The 25000-nt window shown below is 39.3% G+C and overlaps 1 protein-coding gene and 1 pseudogene across 1 annotated transcript; one reads left to right on the top strand and one right to left on the bottom strand.

Moving 5' to 3' along the window:
• Positions 1 to 1066: 1066 nt before the first annotated feature.
• LOC134219514 (V-type proton ATPase subunit E) lies at positions 1067 to 22486 on the bottom strand. The gene is made up of 7 exons (XM_062698260.1): positions 22447 to 22486; positions 20933 to 21141; positions 20769 to 20830; positions 3595 to 3807; positions 3400 to 3531; positions 3130 to 3324; positions 1067 to 3068 (listed from the first exon to the last, which is right to left on the bottom strand). The coding sequence occupies exons 3-7, from the start codon at positions 20799 to 20801 to the stop codon at positions 2961 to 2963; spliced, it is 681 nt and encodes a 226-aa protein (XP_062554244.1). The 5' UTR covers positions 20802 to 20830; positions 20933 to 21141; positions 22447 to 22486; the 3' UTR covers positions 1067 to 2960.
• LOC134222037 (uncharacterized) lies at positions 20902 to 24332 on the top strand (annotated as a pseudogene).
• Positions 24333 to 25000: the final 668 nt, after the last annotated feature.

Here is a 25000-nt window from a genome sequence, read left to right as displayed (position 1 = left end):
TATGCGCAAATATCCAGTTAAGCGCCAGAAATTTGTGTGGCGAAAGACATCTAACGCGGTTTTTTTTTTAAATTAGGAAGTTTTCATGAAAAACTATTTGGTACCGGTTATGAAGGATGGTGTCCGCTGCTACGCCTACCAAATATTTTTCTATCAAGGTGCTTAATTTTGAGAAGTCGAACCTTAGATGTCTTTCGCCATACTGATTTCAGAAAGTTAACTCCTAGTGTGCCGCTGTAATTACGCTCAAAGCAGGCGATTCATAACATCTAATGTCTTTCGCCATACAAGTTTCTGGCGGTTAACTCATGCTGGCTATTTGCGCATATACGATAGCGCCTGGATGTGGAAGCGGCGAGTAGAAAATCAGCCACTGCCAATAATGAATCGCCTGCTTTGAGCGTGCTTACAGCGGCACACTAGGAGTTAACTTTCTGAAATCAGTATGGCGAAAGGCATCTAAGGTTTGATTTCTCAAAATTAAGCACCCTAATCGAAAAAATATTTGGTAGGCGTAGTAGCGGACACCATCCTTCATAACCGGTACCAAATAGTTTTTCATGAAAAGTTCCTTATTTTGAGAAAACCCACGTTAGATGTCTTTCGCCATACACATTTCTGGCGGTTAACTCTTGCTGGCTATTTTGCGCATATACTATAGCGCCTGGATGTGGCAGCGGCGGATAGAAAATCAGCCACTGCCAATAATTCATTGTTTTCGAATATCATCTTTACACTTCTTCTTCTTCATGCAACGTTTGTTTGCCAAAAGTGATCAACTAGGTCTTGCTCCCTGTCTGTTGGAATGAAACTTGTTGCAAGAAAATCGGTTAAGGGTTACTATATACATGAAAAGTTGTCTAATGTTTTTCCTAACTTTTGTACACACGCATACATACACACGGACAAACAGACATTTGCTCAGCTCGTCGAGCTGAGTCGATTGGTATAAATATTTATAACACTATACATCTCTGAGGCTTCTATAAAGTTCGGTACAACTTTGCTGTACAAGAAAGGCAAAAAGGCATGGTAAATAATGCGGAAAAATAAAGAAACACACAACTCGCCGCGATTGGTTGCTCATCCCATACCACTGATTTTCTTTATTTACTGATGTTTGTCCTATTACATAGTTTTACACAGCTGGTTTATCCCTTCATATAATAGCTCGATTAAATATGATGTTCTTCTGAATGGTGGTCGATTTTGTTGTGTGGGGAGTAATTTTCACTTCAAGTTGTAAGAATCAACAATTTTGATAAATCACCTGAATGGTGTTTCTACAGATTCGTTCGTTGGCATACTTTGTTATACATTTAGACATTTGTGTTACTGTGACAGAAACGGAAATACCTAAATCGACCGACGACGTTCGGTTATACAAGAAATGTTTGGTTCAGAATGGGTGGTGTCTAGTATGTAAATTTGTGTGTTGGATAAGATTCCACAGAAAGCATCTCCCAAACTACGAATAGCTCCAGGTCTTGTTAAGCTACGTACTTTTTATGATGTATTATTGATCAAGTGTGTTGTTTTTGTTCAATTGTAAGTTTCATATTTTAACTAATATCTATGCTCATTACGGTTACAACAATATCTATATATTATATTATCTTTATATACTTTTCTTGTTGCTAGTTTTATCTTAAATTAAGTCTAATTATTTCGTGATTAAAAACAAGTTTGCTTCTTCTTTTTCCTAACTCAAATCTGAAATAGATAGAAGCTGTGTTTGTTGAAACAATACTGATTTCTCCGTTATTTTTTTGAAGGAAGAAAACGAGAAAAACGCAGAAATCATGAAGAGAAGATTCGGTTTGATCAAGTGGATTTTATTGTTTGTGCGGTTCCATCCTTTAATTGATTTTTTTTTCAACAGGTGGCGTTGTTGGTCGACACGAGCACACCGATATGATTTTTAAAAACGACACACACATCTTATTACGGTTATCTGAGAAAATAGCCCAACTTTCAAAACTTTGCCATTGCTTCAACGTGCAGCAAATATCTGATGATTTGAATTGTTTACAATTAACCTATTTGGTTTGAAATTTGGTGTAAGTAAAGCAAGATGCTGAGGCAAAAATTTCAAAAATTGGTCTGTTTTCAAAACTGGTTGAAATCTACTGAAATGACAAAATGTTCAATAAATTCACTGGTCACGAATCAAAGGGATGGAAGCATAATCAAACCGAAATCTCGTTTTAGAGAAAATTCAAAATAAAGAAATCGTTTGTTTCTAATCTGACAGCAGTAAATTTCAATCTGAAAAAGGAATGTTCTTACCTTGATTTTTCTTTAATAGTATTATTACTAAAACGCTCAATAGTTCTGTTTCATTATCATGTATGCGAACACGGTTTCCGTAATTGAATACCCTTTTAAACAACATTTTAACTTCTTTTAAGAGCACTATTAAAATATTTTCAATTACAAAAATAACAAATGTATACAAACTAATTGCATGAAAAAATTGGATAAAACAAACTTATGGAAACAAAAAAAAAATATACAAAGAATTGCAGAAACCTACAATCGGCACCAGTATGAAAAAAAAACTGATGGCAATCGCACCAAACGACAAAGCACCTCGAGTGAGCCGTCCAAAAATTCCAAAATATTCCAGCAGATGTTATTCCAGGATATTTAGCAGTAAACGGTTTTGAGTAGGTGACAATTCGTTGGAAAAATAAACGGCCTACCCGGAGTGTGTGAGGGCGGTTTGACTACCAATAAAATTAAAAATACAAACTGTAAGCTTCACGCCTGGTGGAACTGACCTTTAAATAATCGGTGTGATGACTGAGAGACATCGCTGTTGGACTCAATTAGCTTATTTTTTGTTCTCTTTTTCATTGTAGGTTAGCTGAAAATCTTTCAAAACGGGGGAAAACGATAGAAATAAAGACGGTGGCTGAAGTATGTAGGTGAAGCGAACATAGGACTGCTGCTGCTGTTTAATCAGTGAACTTGCGGTTGATGTTACGTCCAAACAGAGAATTACGGATCTCGGGTATCAGCTGCTGGGCGATCAACTCCAATCGTGACTCCAAAGTGTTGGATACCTGAGGGTAGATATAAATTATTTCGATTAGGTGAGTACATAATATGATAAGGAGGACATACCTTGATGCGAGACGACTGTGTCACAAGTTCCACTCCTCCGGTAGAGTCAGCAGGCAAATAGAAGTCCGTGTCAAGAGTGACAACGACATCCTTACCGGAGGTACTCTTGTAGGCTTCCACAGCCGATGGTAGGATGTTCTGGATCAGCTGGGCGTCAGCTTGGCGACCACGAACAACCACATTGGCTTCCATGAGCTACGATGCAAAAAAAGATAAATTTCTTCTGACTTCTGCCTTAATATTGTGAAATAAGTTCAATAAGATACAAACCTGCAGCAGTCCCTGAGTGATGAGAGCGGAGAGGATATCACCGTAGCGGCTTGAGTCGCGGGTGACCTCTCCCAGCCGACGTCTGCATTCCTCGAGCACGCTTCCTACATGGTCTTCACGTACCTTAAGAACCTGCCATCCAGATAAACAGAATGTTAAGCGAACACATTCTAAATTCCTATGAAAATAATGTACCTTCAGACGGGCTTGGTTGAGCATGTTTGAAGATTGGATCTTCTTTTGCAGCTCGACCTGTTTTTCCTTCTTTTCGTAGTATTCCATGATCTTCAAGCGCTGTTGCTGCACAAGACGGCCCTTCTCGATGTTGAACTCCTCCTCGGCCTTGGCGTCAATTTCTTCCGCCTTCTCGTTGGCCTCCTGCTCGATGAAGGCCATCATGTGCTTGATCTGCAAGATTATGAGATAAAGTGGAACCATATTTCAGCTGGAGAAATTTTTATAATACTAGCAAACTTTTTCTAAGGGATTTAACTACACAGGATTTTATTTTTACACGATTTTTTTTCGCTCGTGTTTTTAATCGTGTGACTTCAATTTACCACCAAAATCTTCGCAACACGTTTCAAAAAATTCTGAATAAATCAAAGAAAAATCACATGATAATTAATATACGTTAAATATTTGGGAAGAGTGCAAAATTGAAAAAATGTAAATCGTGTAAAAACAAAATCCAGTGTAATTCCATTTGAGGGAGTCAAACGCAAATGGGTGTTACAGTAAGTAACAAGATCTTAGTTTTGAGAAAAATGGATGCAAAGTTTTTCAATATTTTTTCGTTTTTTATAAATCGTATAAAAGTTCAAAAAATGATAAAGTTTCTTTCACGTTTTCACATTTTTTTTTGCAAATTACGTACAAATTATATCAACCTATTATTGCAAAGCTCTAAAACCAAAGCATTTTTCGCTATTAGTCAACTTAAAATTGATCAAAATGTCACTTACATCCATCTGCTTCAAATCAAAATGTCACTTACATCCATCTACTTCTGCGTGAAGCGTAAATGATTGTATTTTCATAAATTGTAATTTTCATTTTCAAGAATTGTACCATGCTGTGCCCTTATTCCGTTCACCTAAGACAATGCGCTATGTCTAAAAACTCTAAAAAACAGCTGTTAAGTATTTTGAAGCTGCAATTTCGCTACATAGTGTAATTTTCTATATACAATTGAAAATAAAATATGTTGGGATGCATTCATAGACTTAGGTTCCAATAGTTGAAATAAACTTGAGCAATTGTGTGGTCCTAATTCCAATCATCTCAAATGACATTGTTCCTAAATCCGTTCATTCGTGTTCCTAATTCCAATCACTCGAAAAACATTTGATTTCTTGGAGATGTTAATATCAGACATACATTTTCTCACAAATGCATCTTTTCATTCGTTATTATTGCAAATAAAAAAATTAAAATGTTATTTTCTTCCAAATTTAAAATACAATGAATGATATTTCCTTAGTTGGTTGTTTTTTCGTTTGTTTCACTTACCATACGAGGTCAACATGAACATTAATGTTAGCTTACCAGCCCAGTAGCATTAGGTACCACAGATAAAGGGAGATACGATTCACTATCGGAGTTTCCCACTTTATCCTCAACGTAATTTTGACTTGAGCCTGGATACTAGGCCTTTAATTTTGACATGAATCTTCCAAAACAATGTCTCTGTTTGTTTGGAATTGTTCGTATAGATGTTTCGTTCAAATTGAATATTTCTTTGCTCCTCGGAAGCCTTTTTCTAATATTGTCCACGCAACCACTTGACAATTCGCCGTTCACCAACAACTGAAAAAAAACTGCGTTTTTCAGGCATGAATTGAAAAACGTTCCCATAACCATTTTGCGTAGAGTTATGAACGGAGTTCCTTTCGGTCTGATTGCTTGCAGGATAGAATTTCTAAAGTTCATCATTCTTCATGGGTTCATTAATGTACGATGTACCTTTCCTAACTCATAGATTATTTTCTCACGAATGGAATTTTCGGAATCCATCCTCCAGACCCATAGAACGGAATAAGGAACGAGTTGATTTACATGTACCCTTATTCCGGTCAAGATATTTTTCACTTTTCAGCATTTTATATCGGCAAAATACAGACAACGATTAAGTAATACACTGCAATGTTACCTGTTATATCTTGTTATGCAGTTTGGTTTCAAATTAAGGGCAAATTTTCACCTAAAAATGCTTGAATATTATGACAGATGTTCTTAGCAAGTGGGTTAATGAAAACAGTCAAAATGGCGCCTGTAGTGACGATCAACAAATTTTTTTGAAATTTTCACTAAATATCGCAAAAAATGACGCTGCTTTTCATTTCATTTCATGCATATATAACCGAAGAAAAGTATAAAAATATCTTTCTGTTATTTTTATACAAAAATTCTTCATTATTTATTATTTTGTCTTGCGTGAACGGAATTAGGCGCTGATTGGAATAAGGGCACAGCACGGTAATTTCGTTTTTAAATATAACAAACAAGATATTGCATGATATATTCAAACGACGATTTGACGAATCTAATAGCTCTCCCACGCAAACCAGCACCATCAATAGGAAGCGGAATCCTTCACCTAACTATTGATGGTGTTGGTTTGCGTGGGAGAGCTATCAGATTCGTCAAATCATCGTTTGAAAATTTTGTCTTGATATGTTTAATGGAACGTACACACGGTCAAGCAGTTTGACAAACATTGACTCCACCTCTCGTTTGTTCCAACATCCATCAAGTTTTACCAACAGCGGCACGAACAATCAATTTATTCGACCAACAATATCACACACGAACGACCGGAGCGCTAACTTGAGCATCAACCATCAAAAAATATATGGGGGTTTGTGCAACTTCACTACAAATGCTCAAACATGTTCGGCGAACCTTGACTCCACCCCCGACAACTCAAACCAAAATCAAACCGTTTTAATATTTTCCAACCGAGCCGCCAACTGTCAAATGGTTGTTCGAACAACTTCACACACGTTCCAACAAAGCAGCAACCGAAGCGTTTTCTTGGGGGTGGAGTCAATGTTCGTCGAACTGCTTGACTGGTGTGTACGTAGCATAATGCTGGGCAATGTGCTACTAAAAAAATCGAAATACAATAGACTCTATTTCGCAACCCTCGCTTCTTACTCAACAACTCATAACTATTTAGAGATGTCGCACATAAATCGATTCAATAATCGGCAAGGATCGAGAGTAATCGATTAGTTACTAATCGATTAATCGGGATTTTACAATATCTTTAGGGTCTGTCTCAATTGGATAATTAAACTGAAATTAAACTTAAAAGTGACATTTCAATAATTATCAAATAACCCTGCTCGCAGAGCATGATTACTTTTGACAGATATCGAATCATTTTCCATCGATGTCCTATTGGAATTGCTGGGTAGCACCAGCCATTATTATAACGGGGTGATTTTTTAATTTTCGAACTGTCACTTTTAAGTTTATTTCTCCAAATGAGACAGACCCTTAAGGGTCTGTCTCAATTGGATAATTAAACTGAAATTAAACTTAAAAGTGACATTTCAATAATTATCAAATAACCCTGCTCGCAGAGCAAGATTACTTTTGACAGATATCGAATCATTTTCCATCGATGTCCTATTGGAATTGCTGGGTAGCACCAGCCATTCTTATAACGGGGTGATTTTTTAATTCTCGAACTGTCACTTTTAAGTTTAATTCTCCAAATGAGACAGATCCTAAGGAGACCCTTTGGAGAAATAAACTTAAAAGTGACAGTTCGAAAATTAAAAAATCACCCCGTTATAATAATGGCTGGTGCTACCCAGCAATTCCAATAAGACATCGATGGAAAATGATTCGATATCTGTCAAAAGTAATCATGCTCTGCGAGCAGGGTTATTTGATAATTATTGAAATGTCACTTTTAAGTTTAATTTCAGTTTAATTATCCAATTGAGACAGACCCTAAGATGTCGCAAATTGATCGATTACTTCGATTAATCGATTCATCGTTGGAGATATCGTTAAATCCCGAATAATCGATTAGTAACTAATCGATTAATATGTATCTAAAATTATCTTATTTGCATTTTCCGTGCAATGCTATAAAAATGTATTATAGTAAAAGGTAGGGTCCGATACCCTACATGATAAACAGTCCGGCGTTTGTCGGCCTCTTTTCTATTCCAACCATCGAGTGAAAAACATCCTCTTCAACACAGCTCCGAAACCCGCTTAGCAGTCTCAGTTAATCAGTATCAGTTAATTAATCTTTCTCTGCCTTCTACTGTCCGCCGCTAGTGAAATCTACCTCATAGTATTGAACATTATATTTGGCGACGAGGAAAAGTTCAAGTGAGAGTAAAAGACGCGTGTGTGAAACAGGAAAATCTATTTCTACTGTGACCAGAATAGCCTCGGGCGGAGGCGCGATTCCTGCAGCAACAGCAAAGTCTCGGCAGCGCAAAATAAAATTGCCTCGGGCGGAGGTACGAGTTTTGCAGTAGTAGCAGTGAAAGGCCTGTGGAAAAAACGCGATTCACTCCGACGGGGATTGTCTGGAATAACGGTACAGGTTTAGAAAACCGTTGGTACGGTGAAGAAAAATTTAGCAGCTGTTTGGCCGTTTTGTGTGGTTTCGCTGGCGGATATTGGAATCTATTTTCGGTAGACAACTGCGTTTTCCGTCTCGAGATCCGTGAGAATTCGCTTCGGTTGGTGTCGGATTGTTCCTGACTGGCCGTGACGATCACAAATACGACGACGATATCGCCGACGATCAGCCGGTTGGCCAAACGATTTCGAAGTGTCTGGTAGCGTTGCCACGCTTCGGTAACAAGTTCATTCATAATTGATTACAATTGGAAACGGACCTACGACCACGGCGCACCGAAGTCAAGTTAAGATTATCGACGATGCGGGTGGCCGGGTGCGGCGCAGGATGGTGGTGCATGTCGATCGTACTGTCGATGACCCTGGTCCATCACCACCACCACTGCAAGAAACGATCCACGAAGAAGAGCCGAGCGAGGAGCCTTTCCGGGGTTTTCCGGAGTGCGAGTTGCGCGGTGTCGAACGGATGGTCAAGCCACATCGAAAACGAAGAAACGAATCTAATTTGGCGCTCGATGGCCTGCCAAGGCGTTCGAAGCGAACGCGGAAGAATACCTACAACAGTGAATTCGAATATTTTTAAATAAGAAGTGATAAATTGAATTTTGTAAATAATAAGTAAAATTAATTCCTTCAAGTTCAGAATCCTAATAATAATCTTTAAAGAAGGAAGGAATAATATGTATCTAAAATTATCTTATTTGCATTTTCCGTGCAATGCTATAAAAATGTATTATAGTAAAAGGTAGGGTCCGATACCCTACATTATAAACAGTCCGGCGTTTGTCGGCCTCTTTTCTATTCCAACCATCGAGTGAAAAACATCCTCTTCAACACAGCTCCGAAACCCGCTTAGCAGTCTCAGTTAATCAGTATCAGTTAATTAATCTTTCTCTGCCTTCTGCTGTCCGCCGCTAGTGAAATCTACCTCATAGTATTGAACATTATAGATTACTCTCGATTTTTGTCGATTATTGAATCGATTAATCGTTAAATCGATTCAAAATTATAATAAGTTATATAAAAAATGCTGGGTAAAGCGTACCATTGGTACTTCGCGTACCTGAAGGAATAAAATAGACCCCATCTCGCGGTCCTTAGCTTCTTACCCAGCAACTCCTATCCCTACCTCCCCGCGGTGCTGGCCGGGATACGAGCAACCTTAGGGAAGATCGGGTAACCAACCCATGGTCGTATGCTGACAGGGAAGGGGGGGTTTGCCTCTCTCCGGAGGTGCAAATCTTATTGAGCGTCTGTTCTCCATGTCAGGATCGGCTCACAACAGCGTCTGTTCTCCATGTTAGGGGCGGCTGATCATCGTCCGAGTGCCAGCGAGGGACTCTAAGTGAAACTGTGCACCATGGTCCACCGGAAATAAGGGGGAATGGTCCTCCGGAAATTTAGGGGTTTGGTGTCAGGCCCTGCAAGCCAGCCTTTAAAAATCTTAAGCAACGAACAATCAACAAGAGAGTACGGACCGGAACCATCGGCGAAGACCACTGCAGAAAGGGACTAGCGATTGGAAACTCGGTTCGTGGAACTGCAAATCTCTCAACTTCATCGGGAGCACACGCATACTCGCCGATGTGCTCAAGGACCGTGGATTCGGCATCGTAGCGCTGCAGGAGGTTTGTTGGAAGGGATCAATGGTGCGAACGTTTAGAGGTAATCATACCATCTACCAGAGCTGCGGCAACACACACGAGCTGGGAACAGCTTTCATAGTGATGGGCGATATGCAAAGGCGCGTGATCGGGTGGTGGCCGATCAATGAAAGAATGTGCAGGTTGAGGATCAAAGGCCGGTTCTTCAACTTCAGCATAATCAACGTCTATAGCCCACACTCCGGAAGCACTGATGATGATAAGGACGCATTCTACGCGCAGCTGGAACGTGAGTACGACAGCTGCCCAAGCCACGACGTCAAAATCATCATAGGAGATTTGAACGCTCAGGTTGGCCAAGAGGAGGAGTTTAGACCGACTATTGGAAAGTTCAGCGCTCACCGGCTGACGAACGAAAACGGCCTACGACTAATTGATTTCGCCGCCTCCAAGAATATGGCCATTCGTAGCACCTACTTCCAACACAGCCTCCCGTATCGGTACACCTGGAGATCACCACTGCAGACAGAATCACAAATCGACCACGTTCTGATTGATGGACGGCACTTCTCCGACATTATCGACGTCAGGACATATCGTGGCGCTAACATCGACTCTGACCACTATCTGGTGATGGTTAAACTGCGCCCAAAACTATCCGTCATCAACAATGTTCGGTACCGACGACCGCCGCGGTACGACCTAGAGCGACTGAAGCAACCTGATGTCGCCACTGCATACGCGCAGCATCTCGAGGCAGCGTTGCCGGAAGAGGGTGAGCTCGATGGGGCCCCTCTTGAGGACTGCTGGAGTACAGTTAAAGCAGCCATTAACGACGCAGCGGAGAACAACGTCGGGTATATGGGTCGAAGTCGACGGAACGATTGGTTCGACGAAGAGTGCAGACAGGTTCTGGAGGAGAAGGACGCAGCGCGGGCGGTCGCGCTGCAGCAAGGTACCCGGCAGAACGTGGAACGTTATAGACGGAAGCGGAGACAGCAGACCCGCCTTTTTCAGGAGAAGAAACGCCGCCTGGAAGAAGCGGAGTGCGAGGAGATGGAACAGCTGTGCCGTTCTCAAGATACACGCAAGTTCTATCAGAAGCTCAACGCATCCCGCAAAGGCTTCGTGCCGCGAGCCGAAATGTGCCGGGATAAGGATGGGAGCATCTTGACGGACGAACGTGTGGTGATCGAAAGGTGGAAGCAGCACTACGAGGAACATCTGAATGGCGCTGAGAGTACAGGCAGTGAAATTCAAGGCAGCGGAGGAGATGACTACGTCAGTTCAGCGGACGATGGAAGCCAACCAGCTCCCACCTTGAGGGAAGTTAAGGATGCCATTCAACAGCTAAAGACCAATAAAGCAGCTGGTAAGGATGGTATCGGAGCTGAGCTCATCAAGATGGGCCCGGAAAAGCTGGCCACTTGCCTGCACAAACTGATAGTCAGAATCTGGGAAACCGAACAGCTACCGGAGGAGTGGAAGGAAGGGGTTATATGCCTCATCTACAAGAAAGGCGACAAACTGGAGTGTGAGAACTTTCGAGCGATCACCATCCTTAATGCCGCCTACAAAGTGATATCCCAGATCATCTTCCGTCGTCTGTCACCATTAGTGAACGAGTTCGTGGGAAGTTATCAAGCCGGCTTCGTTGACGGCCGCTCGACAACGGACCAGATCTTTACTGTACGGCAAATCCTTCAAAAATGCCGTGAATACCAGGTCCCAACGCACCATCTGTTCGTTGATTTCAAGGCGGCATACGACAGTATAGACCGCGTAGAGCTATGGAAAATTATGGACGAGAACAGCTTCCCTGGGAAGCTTACCAGACTGATCAAAGCAACGGTGGATGGTGTGCAAAACTGTGTGAAGATTTCGGGCGAACAATCCAGTTCGTTCGAATCGCGCCGGGGACTACGACAAGGTGATGGACTTTCGTGCCTGTTGTTCAACATTGCGCTAGAAAGTGTCATGCGGAGAGCCGGGTGTATCAGCCGGGGTACGATTTTCAACAGATCCAGTCAATTTATTTGCTTCGCGGAAGACATGGACATTGTCGGCCGAACATTTGCAAAGGTGGCAGAATTGTACACCCGCCTGAAACGTGAAGCGATAAAAGTTGGACTGGTGGTGAATGCATCAAAGACAAAGTACATGCTTGTGGGCGGAACCCAGCGCGACAGGGCCCGCCTGGGAAGCAGTGTTACGATAGACGGGGATACCTTCGAGGTGGTCGAGGAATTCGTCTACCTCGGATCCTTGCTAACGGCTGACAACAACGTTAGTCGTGAAATACGAAGGCGCATCATCTGTGGAAGTCGGGCCTACTACGGGCTCCAGAAGAAACTGCGGTCGAAAAAGATTCGCCACCGCACCAAATGTGTCATGTACAAGACGTTAATAAGACCGGTTGTCCTCTACGGACATGAAACATGGACAATGCTCGAGGAGGACTTGCAAGCACTCGGAGTATTCGAGAGACGGGTGCTTAGGACCATCTTTGGCGGTGTGCAAGAAGACGGTGTGTGGCGGCGAAGAATGTACCATGAGCTCGCCTAACTCTACGGCGAACCCAGTATCCAGAAGGTAGCTAAAGCCGGAAGGGTACGATGGACAGGACATGTTGCAAGAATGCCGGACAGCAACCCTGCAAAGATGGTGTTCGCTTCCGATCCGGCAGGTACGAGACGGCGTGGAGCGCAACGAGCGAGATGGGCAGACCAGGTGCAGAACGACTTGGCGAGCGTGGGGCGTATCCGAGGATGGAGAGATGCGGCCTCGAACCGTGCATTGTGGCGTCAAATTGTTGATTCAGTGTTATCTGTTTAGATGTTAACTAAATAAATGAATGAAATAAAAAATATGTTTTATGCAAGCCACCTTCAAAGACTTGTATACAAGCCGGGTTATTTTTTGTGAACGATTTTGAGAGGAAAGTAACAAGAATTCAATATAATAGTTTGTCCAAGCAAAAAAAAAAGTTTTATTGTATTGAGGTAAGATTTCTAATGAATGTTAATATGATGTTGTATTTCCTCTGGCACAACAAATTGTTAATAATAGCCCTCTCCATTCCCATCTGTGTTGGTGCTGTGTTTACAAAATTTTCCTTTGTTTGCTGTTAGAACTGTCATATTTTTCTTGTTTGCTGTTAGAAAACAACAAACAATGCGTGGAAACACTAAGAAAAATATCGCAAATTTGAACTAGACATCAGGTGAAATTGATAATTTTCATTTTGCTTCATTGTGCAGCAAAAAAAATTCACTCTGTGATAGTGTTGGTAAAATTTGCTTGGAGACCTCAATTGCTCAAATGTCAATTGAAGCTCCTATGTTATGTTCATTCGAATAAAGCAAGTACGGGAGCTGTATACGCAGTTCTTATATTTTGATTATTCCTGTCATTTATGATCACTTCAATATTTCTATAATAGAAATTTGGGCGAAAAATCTATCCAACAGCAAAATCAACCATACGATTCAATAAGTTGCATTCGATCGTCCTTCACGGTGTTTTTGTCCGAAGAGGCTTATTTTCAAAAAAAATCTGTATCTCTAAAACACCCACTACACGTAAGTATAGGCTTTCCTTTTTAAAATGTTTTATCGGGGGTCGTTTTTCCATACATTTTTAGGGGTGTTAAATCAGCTATCATTTGAGATTTCTATGGAGTTTGCACCAAAAATAGTGAAAATAAAAATAAAAATTGATCTAGATCAACCGATAGAACATTTTAGTTTACCACAATATGAAAGAGGAGATCATATCTCGCTTAACTTTTCAAAAGGACCTAAGTAACATTTATTTCATGAATTAATTTGAATAGCGCAATCAATAGAACAACATGAAAGCTATTGATTTTTTGAAAAGTTAAGCGAGATATCCTTTCACGTGGTGGGTGTTTCAGAGGTACCGATTTTCGAAAAAAAAAAGTCACCGTACCTTGTGTATGATTGTATACAAGCTGAAGCGGAGGCTGGCTACGCAACAGAAACCGAAAAAAAAGATATTTTAGTTAGGGGAAAAGTGGGTAAAACCGACACCTTAAGCAACTTTACAGTTCCCCAATCTATGAAACAATTTTCCGGTCTAGAAATTTCATACAAGCATACTCAGGCTCTTCATGCATCAGTCCATGAGGTCTCAGGACAATATTTCTTGATAGAATCTGATTTATGATGAAAACGCGAACAGTCCATCTTCCAGCCCAAAAAGCTGGGGTGCGGGTAAGATCGACACCACGTGAGGGTAAAACCGACACATCAAGTCGTTATGGAATCGAACATCAGAACAATTCTAAATGATGTTACAACATAATTGAAAATGTTTAACAATATTCATTTTGATATTTGTGTATGAAGTTCATGTTTAGGGGTCACTCATAAGCGATGGTTGAACAAGATTTTAAATATTTAAAATCATCACCACATGTCATATTTTATTTAGTTTCTTTAGTGGGTCGGGTGAAAAATGTATAGAGTATAAGAATGTTAGTAACAAATTTACTAACTTCCGTTAAAATTGACCTACATTTAAATTTTACTTATTTAAAAAAGTTGTTTATGATGGCGATTTAATGGTGCAGCGATGGCGCAGTTATTACAAGAAATGAAAATGACTTGTTCACTAGGTAACAAACTACATGTTTGCAGGGGTGAAAATAAATCACGAAAGAACAACACTAGAGAACGGATTGAATATATCTAAGAGCAAAATAAGTCGAAAAATACGGTTCTTCTTTGAGCGCTATTGTTATCCGACCTGCAGGTTTTCCTTGATGACTCAATATTACCTCTTAGACCTATTGTCACGCCCATGATGATATATTATGTAACCAGTCTATGATTAAGTTGTATTCCCCGGCGCCTCGTTTTCCAATACTTGAATTATATTATGCGAATGATGAGTATAATAAAACAGAGGTATTTCGTGATTCGATGTCGAATTTAGGTGCAGGTGTCGAATTTACCCCAACTGATAACATAATAATGATGAGATACATGTGGATGTTTATTATTAGAAAAGTTAACTAATTTTCCCCAACATACACAAAATGATGTTCAATTATGGATCAGAGATAGATAAAATACTGAAAATCAACAAATTAATTTCGAAAAAGCTTATACACCGATGCCAAGTTTTTACGTAACTCATCTCCTCAATGGTGATCAATGCTAATTGTCTGTTTATTATTACTCTTACACGTCTCCGCCAGTCACAAAATAACTAGAAATACAAGAAATCAAACATTTATTCAAAGCGTGTCGAAATTCTGTCCGATAATCACTTGGAATCAGAGATTTGAAGTGGTGTCGGTTTAACCCGCAGTGTCGGTTTTACCCACAATGAATCGCCTGCTTTGAGCGTAATTACAGCGGCACACTAGGAGTTAACTTTCTGAAATCAGTATGGCGAAAGGCATCTAAGGTTCGATTTCTCCAAATGAAGCACCTTCATCGAAAAAATATTTGGTAGGCGTAGTAGCGGACACCTTCCTACATAACCGGTACCAAATAGTATTTCATAAAAAGTTCCTATTTTTGAGAAAACCGGCGTTAGATGTCTTTCGCCATACAAATGAATCGCCTACTTTGAGCGTGCTTACAGCGGCACACTAGGAGTTAACTTTCTGAAATCAGTATGGCGAAAGGCATCTAAGGTTCGATTTCTCAAAATTAGGCACCTTAATCGAAAAAATATTTGGTAGGCGTAGTAGCGGACACCTTCCTACATAATCGGTACCAAATAGTTTTCCATGAAAAGTTTCTTATTTTGAGAAAACCCACGTTAGATGACTTTCGCCATACAAATTTCTGGCGATTAACTCTTGCTGGCTATTTTGCGCATATACTATAGCGCCTGGATGTGACAGCGGCGGATAGAAAATAAGCCACTGCCAATAATTCATTTCTTGCGGTTAACTTTCGCTGGCTATTTGCGCATATACGATAGCGCCTGGAAGTGGAAGCGGCGAGTAGCAAATCAGCCACTGCCAATAATTCATTCCCCTACTAGATAAAGATTGTCGCTGTCGTCGCTGTCCGGAACATCTTTTGCTGGCGAGGGTAGGGGATCTAAAATATGTCAATGAAGGAAAATACATACGATTTGACAGTTTAGTACCACACATGTTTCGGACAACAGAACAAAGGGAACCGAAGCGACAATCTTTATCTAGTAACTAAAATATATTTTCCGGAAAACGTAAACAATCTACTCATGCGTGGGTGACTTTTTATTTGATTCGCGTTAAAAATGCTGCGTGAATGTTGCAATAATCCTACTGCATTTTTTTTATCTGTGGTCAGCCTTTGAAATTGAAACGGAAAAAAGTTCACTAGTTTTATCAAGCTTTGTTACGTGCTCTAATTTAACATAACAACAGCAGGAATGGAAAAACTTACGATGAAGTTGTGGGCTTCGTGGCCCTGCGGTTAGCGACGTCAATCGGTTAGACGCATGTGCTGTGGATTGTGGGTTCGATTCCCGCCCCGAAATCGAAAAGTTCTCCACTGGTCCACTGGGTGTTATGTGAATGTCTTGTCCGTTCTCTCATGCTAGATGTTAAGTGTTCAGTTTGTGCGACCTCTGGTCGAAGACGGTGATCCTGTCTTCTTTTTTTTTTTAATGTTTAAGTTCAGGGTGTCCGTCCAGTCAGGAAAACCGGGAAAAACCGGGAAAAGCGGGAAAAATCGGGAATTGGGAAATTGAACTATCGATCAAATCATAAACATTTGACATAACATAAAAAGTATAGGATTTTTTAAGCATCGTGAGTATTTCATGGTTTCTGAAGTTGTTGCAAGCTTATAACGGCTCACTACTATTTTTAATATATTTGAAATCTCTTGCCATTAACCCATTTTCCCAATGCAATGAATTATAAAGCTGTGTCGAATTAAGCTTAAATAATAGTGATAGCTAAGAAGGAAGTATGAATAGTCTTCCTGATATGTAAGGACAAACATATTTTTGACAGACAATGTATTGTATGTGGATTCATTAAAAAAAGCCGCCCAAGTTCAAGTTGGAATGTGGAGTTTGATGGCGAAGAACCAGCTAAGTATTGTTTGTAAATTATGTCGATGTTTTATGGTTTGATTTGGTGGATTATATTGCTCTAACATCTATTTTATTTCCTTTGAGATGTTTGTTGACAATTTTTGAACGCCTAATCCACTACTTATACACAAGTGAATCGCATAATAAATTGAAAGATCTTCATCCTGGGTTTGAACCAACTGATAGAAATTAATGAGGAAATTTCCCGAGGAACTCGAAGAGCAAGGCCTTCTCAAAAGTTTCTAACGGAACTTAATGGCGAATATCTTCATAAGTTTAAAATTATGATAAATAATTTCAGATAATTTTTCTCATGAAAATAGATTAATCTAAGAGGATATAGAAGGATTCATGAGAAGACTGTCGGTGAACTTGAACAGTTTTCGAACTATTTTTGATTATTTAGTTTAAAAAAATGGAGTTTTAAAAGAATTTTTGGTAATTTAGAAAATTTTAATTATCTTTAATTAATTTGAGATTTTTTTTAAATCCAGAATATTTCTCTATTTTTCTACATAGAAAATAAAGAATAAGTTTCATAACTTCGAAAATTCTAATATTGCAATATTAGACGAAAATTTAAAAAACTTTAAATGTGGTGAAAAATCAGCATGAATAAACAATCTAGAAAAAAAAATCCTAAAAATTCAAAATTTTAACGCACTAGGTGAGATCGATTAGGGAAAGTGTTTTTGAACACAGAAAACAATAATTTGGGTCTTAGAGAGTTAAAGAACATCGTCAATAAAATTCTGAAGCAATTCCAAAGGATTCTAGAGCTATTTTTAGAAGATTATTTGAGATTAATCCTGACTTGAAGAATGGAAAGAAAAATCTTAACCCAAGTTACTTTAAGAAGGAATAAGGCAAAGACAAAGGTGCTGTTTGAACGAGATGGCGCCACAACATTTAAAGTAAAATGAATTTTCTTGTATGGACAAATCATCCGTTCTTATTAACTACGCATCGCATAAATATGAAACCTAGGTCAAAAAGCAACAAATAATTTTTAGATTTTTTGTTCCCACGACTTGTTTTACAGTTCTAAATAATAAAAGAGATTTCATTGTACCTCCATACTAAATTCTAGCTGTATACTTTCAATTTCTTCAAGACTGTTCTCCACCTCGTGTGTGTGGAAAGGAACATTGAAAGCTTGCGATATCGAACAGCAGATGTCACTAGTGTATATGCAATATTACATTGATACAAACACACAGCAACACCACCTGTCGCCTGATAATGGAAATATTGCAATTATACCGTCAGGTGTAGTGGCTGTTGTTAAAATATTTAGGAAGGGCCTCAAGCGGAATTTTTGCTAGAACGCAACTGACGATCTCCTATTGTGCTTCTGCTTTTTCTGTTCTGTCGAAAGTTATATAGGAATTTCTTGAATTAATTGATTGTCTTTATTAAAGAAACTTGTAGCCCTAGTCTGGCTCATCTTTGGAGATTCTCTGTTCCAGAATTAGAATCCACAAGAAATTATTGTGGTCTGTGGATTCTAATGAATCACACACAGTGGCTGGTTTCCAACTCACCGCTGCCAGCATCCACGCGCTATCGTATATGTAAAAATAGCCAGCATAAGTTAACCATCTGAAGTTTGTATGGCGAAAGACATCTAACGCGAGTTTTCTCAATAGTAGGAACTTTTCACGAAAAACTATTTGGTACTAGTTATGTAGAAAGGTGTCCGCTACTACGCCTGCCAAATATTTTTTCGATAAGGGTGCTTATTTTCGAGATATTGAACATAAGATGCCTTTCGCCATACTGATTTCCAAAAGTTAACTCTTAGTGTGCCGCTGTAAGCACGCTCAAAGCCGGCGATTCATTCCTTCGATTCCGCATGTAACAAAACTGGAATTGATTCGTACGGGTCTTTTTTGTTTAGATCCGCTAATATCATATTTTAGTATCAGTTCCTCCAACCGGGAAAAAAACCGGGAATCTAAAATTCAATGAATGAATTATTGACAGTGGCTGATTTTCTACCCGCCGCTTCCAGGCGCTATAGTATATGCGCAAATACCGTTACATTTTGAATTCTTTTTCCTTACTACCATGAAACCATAACGCCAAATAGAAGATATAACGGGACTGTTGACAGTTATTAGTAAAGATTAATGTTTGAATGAAAATTCTGTGTTTATTATCGTTTGAATACAAAATATGAGAAGTTGTCGCTGTCGACAGCTCGCCAACTGTCTTCACGTAAAAAGTTTTCAGATGAAAATTGCAATCATTATCGTCTTATAATGATTCAGCACAGCAGTTATCCTAATGATTTTTTCACCTTTCTAATGCAGATTTATTAGTACATTTTTTATTGCACGAAAAAGGCGTTATCACCGCTAGGTGGATAAATCTGCATTTTTTAAGAGGTAAAGGAAATCTGTTGATAACCAGGTAGTGCGAGGATGGGCTCACTGCGAAATTGCTGCCTCGTAGCTTAGTGTTTATTAAATACTTCTATAGTTATTAACTGCGAAGTTTCAAAGCCGAGTACCATTTTTGCATTCATATATCATGAGGCTAACACGATGATACTTTTATTTGCCAGGGAAGTCGAGAAAATTTCTAACCCGAAAATTTCTTTGGCCGGACCGGGAATCGAATTTAGCCACCCTCAGCATGGTCTTGCTTTGTAGCAGCGCATCTTACCGCGCGGCTAAGAAGGCCTCTAGTCCCGACTAACAAAAACCATTTCCTATTGCTCACTAGTCATTTAATATTACTCATTGCATTGATCGGATTCTAAAAGCAACAGTGCGAGAACGCTAGTATCTGCCCTAGGGTCGATTTTTGCACCTCTGGGAATGCGTTTAACCCAGTTTGAACGTGAGTAAACACCGCTTTAGATTGAGGCACGTCGGCAGGCAGGTCTTTGGACCTTAGAATTGGGCTTATTCTACAAGTGGAGTGACGTGAGATTGGAATGACGTGAGAAGAGTCGTATAATAGTCCCATTTGAATAACATGGTCACCTCACGTGAGAATTGCTAAAATCGACTCACCTCACGTCACTCGACTCGTAGAATAAGCCCAAATAGCTGCAACTACTGGACTCCGATCAATGTAATTTTAGACAAAGTTGTAGACACAACAAGAAACCACAAATGACCGTACATAATAACTTGAAATGAGCTTTTTGTGAATCAGTGAAGCTTAAACTGAAATGTCTGATTATTATTTATTACCATAATCATATTGTATATAATTATTTCTTTTTAATATCAAATAAACTGTAGATTATAACAGATCATCAGTTTATTTTACAGAAGTAAAAAGTAAAATTATATTAGTGCATTAGAAACGAGCCTCGTTTACAAGCGACAATCGTCATGATGGTGATGTGCGGCTGAACCCGCCTGATGTTCGCTGTAGTCAGTGGTCATGTGACACTTTTTGTTTTCACTTTTGTTCACAGTTGTATTATCTACCGATGGAAAATAGAATTTTTAAATTGCCTACTAATTTATAGCTGTTTTTCCGATGCGAATGATTGCGTTAGCATATATCTGATTCCACCAGGACATGAGTCCCATTGCATATGCGCGAAGTAGTCTCTTACCGTCAAGGAAATTAGCATTCTTCGTTATGCCTAGTAGTGGCACTAATGCAAAAATAATCATTTTTATCTTTCCCACAGCAGAAATGAATACCACACATACAAATCACTCACGGGGCCTCTTAATCACAACACACTATTAATGCTTCTTGCTTCAATCTTCACATGATAGGTCCCGTGACCTTTCTGCGGGGTATAATCGGTGGAAAAAATGGTTTTCTTCCAAAATCCGCCCGGTTCGACGGATACTATCGATCCTGTCCAATCGATTCTTCAAATTGCAAGCGTCAATTACCTGACCACAGGCTGGAACGTACCCGTGGGGCACGGAATGGCGTGTGTTCGTGGAGAACCCATTTCGCCTCTACAAAATGTCTGCGAATTAAAAAAGTAATTCCATTTCGCATCGCTGTCTTAAGCCATTGCGCTAAATGGCCAAAATGTTATGCAACCGCACGTATTCCCACTGGAGTAGGTCATTCCGGATTATCACGGCCACTCACCTGTTTCTGGACATCTGCGTCGCTCAGGGCCATTTTGCCAGCGGTATTGAAAAACTGTTCAACTGCGAATATGTAGAAAAGCGCAAACAACTCGAATTAGCATTCGATTCTCGATATGTAGATAAGTAATATTATGTCGAGTAATGTCTGGAATTGATTCTTACCAGAGGAAAAATTATATCCACTATCTGCTGCTGCTGTTGGTGCAACTCCGCACGTCGGCCGTTCTCTTTCACTACTAAGGAAATTTGCTGCGGATGGGATGGCTGCTGCTCTGCTGACGACGAAGGTGGAAGGAAAATATCTCACATGACAGAGCGGCTTCACGCTCCGGAAAAATAACCCAACACTGTGTAAAAATTTGTTTCCGAGCCTGCATGTGACAAGCGCGGTGTCATCATCATCAATAGACCGCTGTCATCATTGAAACGCATACACGGAGAAGAAGGATCCCGGATAAAAAAAAAATACAGTTGCAATAAAATATTTCAAGCATAATTTTTCATAACGACGTATGTAACAAAAGTAAACAAAACGAGGTTTTTAATACAACGTGACAATCACACGCGGCTTTATATAATACGCATCGATTTTACTGATTTCAGATCTTAAAATTCTTTAATTTAATCTTTTTACGAATCGACGTATGTAAAAAATTCTATTTTTGAAGTCTCACTGTTACATACGTCGCTTTAACATATGGGAACTAAGAGCGACCTATGTAACAAAAAAGCAAAACAAAACAAAACTGCAGTTGCGTCAATCGTGCACTATGGAAAACCGACCAATGTACACCGACGTACGTGCAGCATACCGGTGTATGTATAATTTTATCGTTTTTCACAGTGAATTTGAATGAACTATGCTTCGATGTGAAGCACGCTTATTACGTGTAATGTAATGATGCATGCCAGCGGAAAAAAGTATTGAAAAAAGATATAGTTTTAAAACAGTTTTAGAAAAAGTTTTGCCAACTTTCTGCAAAGGATTTCTCGAATCCTCATAATTGTTACATACGTCGTTATGAAAAATTATGCTTGATTTATCATAAATATTTACAATACATTTTATTGATGAGCACTAAATTCTATTGTTTTTATATAGTGCCATGTTGTTTTTCCAATAGACGTACAATAAAGTCTATTGCCAGTAAAATGTTGGCAATAGAATTACAATAAATTCAACTGTAATGTGAAGAATTTGTTCGAGAAAAAAATCTATTTTTTTATTTTTTTTTATTGTAAAGATACATAACAACCCCTATTTTCTATTGTACAACTGCCATTTACAATAGGCTTTATGGTTGAAAACAATATTCTTCAATGTTAAGCTATCGTGAGCCACAATAGAGTTTACCGTAATTACCACACTATTACTATTGACATTCTATTGTTTAGCCCATCGCCAGATCGTAGCCAGGATGTCCCGTGCTATAATTTTTTTTCATACTGCATTTCAATGATGACAGTGGTCTATGTCTATTGATGATGATGACACCGCGCTTGTCACCGGCTCGGTAATGGTCCAATGCACCGAGTTCATCATTGACATTTGAGCGGTGCGCTGTTTACTTAGAATGAATACTTTTTCATTCATCGAGTTCATGCAAGTGTTCATTTTTAGTAAACAGCGCCCGTCTCAAACGTCATTGTGTTCATTCGGTGCATTGGACCATTACCTGGGTGGTGCGGATACAATCGATTTGCTTGTCAAACTGAAGCCAAAACTGCCTATTGTGTCGGAGCCAAACATTGAAGATTGTGGTTATGTTTGTTTCAAATCTTATATTGAGAAGTATTGTTGTTATTTGGAAATGAAATAAAAATAAATTATGTTTAAGTTGTGCATGTTTGGTAACAACTATTTTACCATACTTACCAATTAGTACCCGAGTAGACGAAAATAGCTAAATAATATCAAATGTTGATAAAATAGCAAAATGAGATATGGACATGATCAAGGGGCACGACACAAGATAATTCTCAAAAAATTCCCATACACACAGAAAAAAAAAATTGTGCTTTTAAGAACATTGCACTTTCATTTCAAAAGTTATTCAGTTTTGGTAATTTTGAGTAGCGAAACTTTCATTTTGAAAATAAAACTTTTAATTTGAAGGTTTTTTTCTGAACGAAAGATTGTGATTTTGAAAGTCAAAATTTTTTATTTGACAGATAAAAAATATTTAAATAGTATCCAAATATTCCTGAAGTTTGGCAACACTTGCTAAAAATCTCTAAAAATAATATCTATCTGGCAACTAACTGTCAACCATAAAAATAGTTCCCGCTTCCTGGAAGAAAATTTATTTAGATCCCTTCCGTGCAGTTCGGTACAGTTTTCTGTACTTCTTGTTCTTATTTACAACTGCAAACGAGACTGCAAATCAAAACTGCAACCCCACACAGATTATACCGGTGTGGTTCCTCCCGGTGGAATTTAAGGACAAGGAAAAGGTAAATAAACTTTAAAAAAACCAACAAAAAACACCGTCCTAAACAGAGAAAGGAACCAAAATGTGCTAATCATGATGGATCAAATTTGCTTTTATTCTTTCAGGTGGTTCCGGGCTAATAACGCCGGCAAGGCGCGAACGAAACGGAAACTGCCTGACGTACTTCAAATCGCCACCGAATGCGACGGTGAATAGCGTGGAAGCGGTACGGTACGACTGCCGGGGTGGTAGCGGTACGGTATGAATATGTTACCGCAGGAGCACCGGACATTATTCATTTGACAAGGTAAAAACTAGGATAGGTAGACGTCTGAATGTAGATATATCCCTTAAAACTCTGTTATCTTAAGCAATCTGCTGCCGTAAACAGAGAAAAGATCACGAAGTACTAATCATCGATCCTATGTGTGCTCTTTTTCTTTCAGGTGGTGCAGGCATAATACCACCGGCACGGCGCGAACGACACGGAACCTGCCTACCGTGCTTCAAATCGCCACCGAATGCGACGGTGAATAGCGTGGAAGCGATTGCCGGGATGGTAGTCGGACCGGAAACGGCTATCACCGACAAGGAAGCGGCTGTTAACGAAACGAGCGATTTACTAGCTGCCAGCCCAATACGGTTGAACTCTGTAGGTACTGAGATGAAAAGCAGCAGTTTCAAGAAAACGATTGGATAAGTAATAAGAGTAATTGGATAAGTAATAAGAACAAAAACGCACTGCCGGACGGTGGCAGTAGGCACAGATCTCGCGACGCAAATCTTCGACAACGATCTGAACAAGCTGTTCGAGGAGTACAAGGATGGCCAGGAGGACGCAATCTTGTGTCATGTTCACCAAGTCGGAGTTCATCCAGGGCATGCAGCAGATGAACGCCGCCAGCATCGACGACATAAAGCTCCGGCTGGAGCAGATGATGAAGAAGCTGAAAACCGACTCCGAGGACTTCAAGCTGCTGTACAGATTCACATTCCGGTTCGGGCTGGAACCGGGCCATCGGATCCTGTCACTGGACAAGGCTGGACATATTTGGCAAGCAGCTTAGATCTAAAAAAACCGTAACACACTAACATGAATAGAATGGTATCAATAAATACAATAACAACAACTTTTGGATTTGTAAATTTTTATTTTGAAGTATTTATTTAACTTATATTGAAAGCGCACACAACTTGTTGATTTGAAAGTATACATAGTTGAATCAAGTAACACCTTTAGTTTTGAGAGGAGAATGTCATTTTGAAAAGTTGGCTGTTGTCAAATTTCTCAGCGAAGTGACATTTTTGCAATTGTAGATTTAACAATCGTATACTTTCTACTGAAAATCACTAACGAATTTTCTTAATTTTAACAACGTTTCTTTTAATTTTACCAACGATTTTTTTTTTGTGTATATATACCTTTCATCGGATTTTTTGAAATATTTGTTCCGAACGTTACTTTCAGTGTCTTAGATGAAATTAGCTTAAATTAACTCAAATTGGACTATCTTTTCTGAGATTAGAAATGCTTAGAAACGGATATAGCCCTCTCCATCCCCATCAGTGTTGGTGCCGTGTTTACAAAATTTTCCTTTGTTTGCTGTTAGAACTCTCATATTTTTCTTGTTTGCTGTTAGAAAACAACAAACAATCCGTTGATACACTAAGAAAAACATCGCAAATTTTAATTAGACATCAGGTGCAAATGAAAATTTTCATTTTGATTCAGTGTGCAGCGAAAAAAAATCACTCTGTGATAGTGTTGGTAAAATCTGCTTGGAGACCTCAATTTCAG

Source organism: Armigeres subalbatus, chromosome 3, assembly GCF_024139115.2.
Source record: "Armigeres subalbatus isolate Guangzhou_Male chromosome 3, GZ_Asu_2, whole genome shotgun sequence".
In the NCBI taxonomy this organism is placed as follows: domain Eukaryota; kingdom Metazoa; phylum Arthropoda; class Insecta; order Diptera; family Culicidae; genus Armigeres; species Armigeres subalbatus.
Note: the sequence above shows the minus strand (reverse complement) of the source record. Positions and strands in the feature narration are given on the sequence as shown.

Coding starts and splice junctions, on each gene's coding strand:
- LOC134219514 (XM_062698260.1), bottom strand. CDS start 20,801: ATGGCCCTGAGCGACGCAGATGTCCAGAAACAG. Junction 3,808..20,768: donor ACGCAGATGTCCAGAAACAG/GTGAGTGGCCGT, acceptor ATAATCTTGCAG/ATCAAGCACATGATGGCCTT. Junction 3,069..3,129: donor CACAGTCGTCTCGCATCAAG/GTATGTCCTCCT, acceptor ATCTACCCTCAG/GTATCCAACACTTTGGAGTC.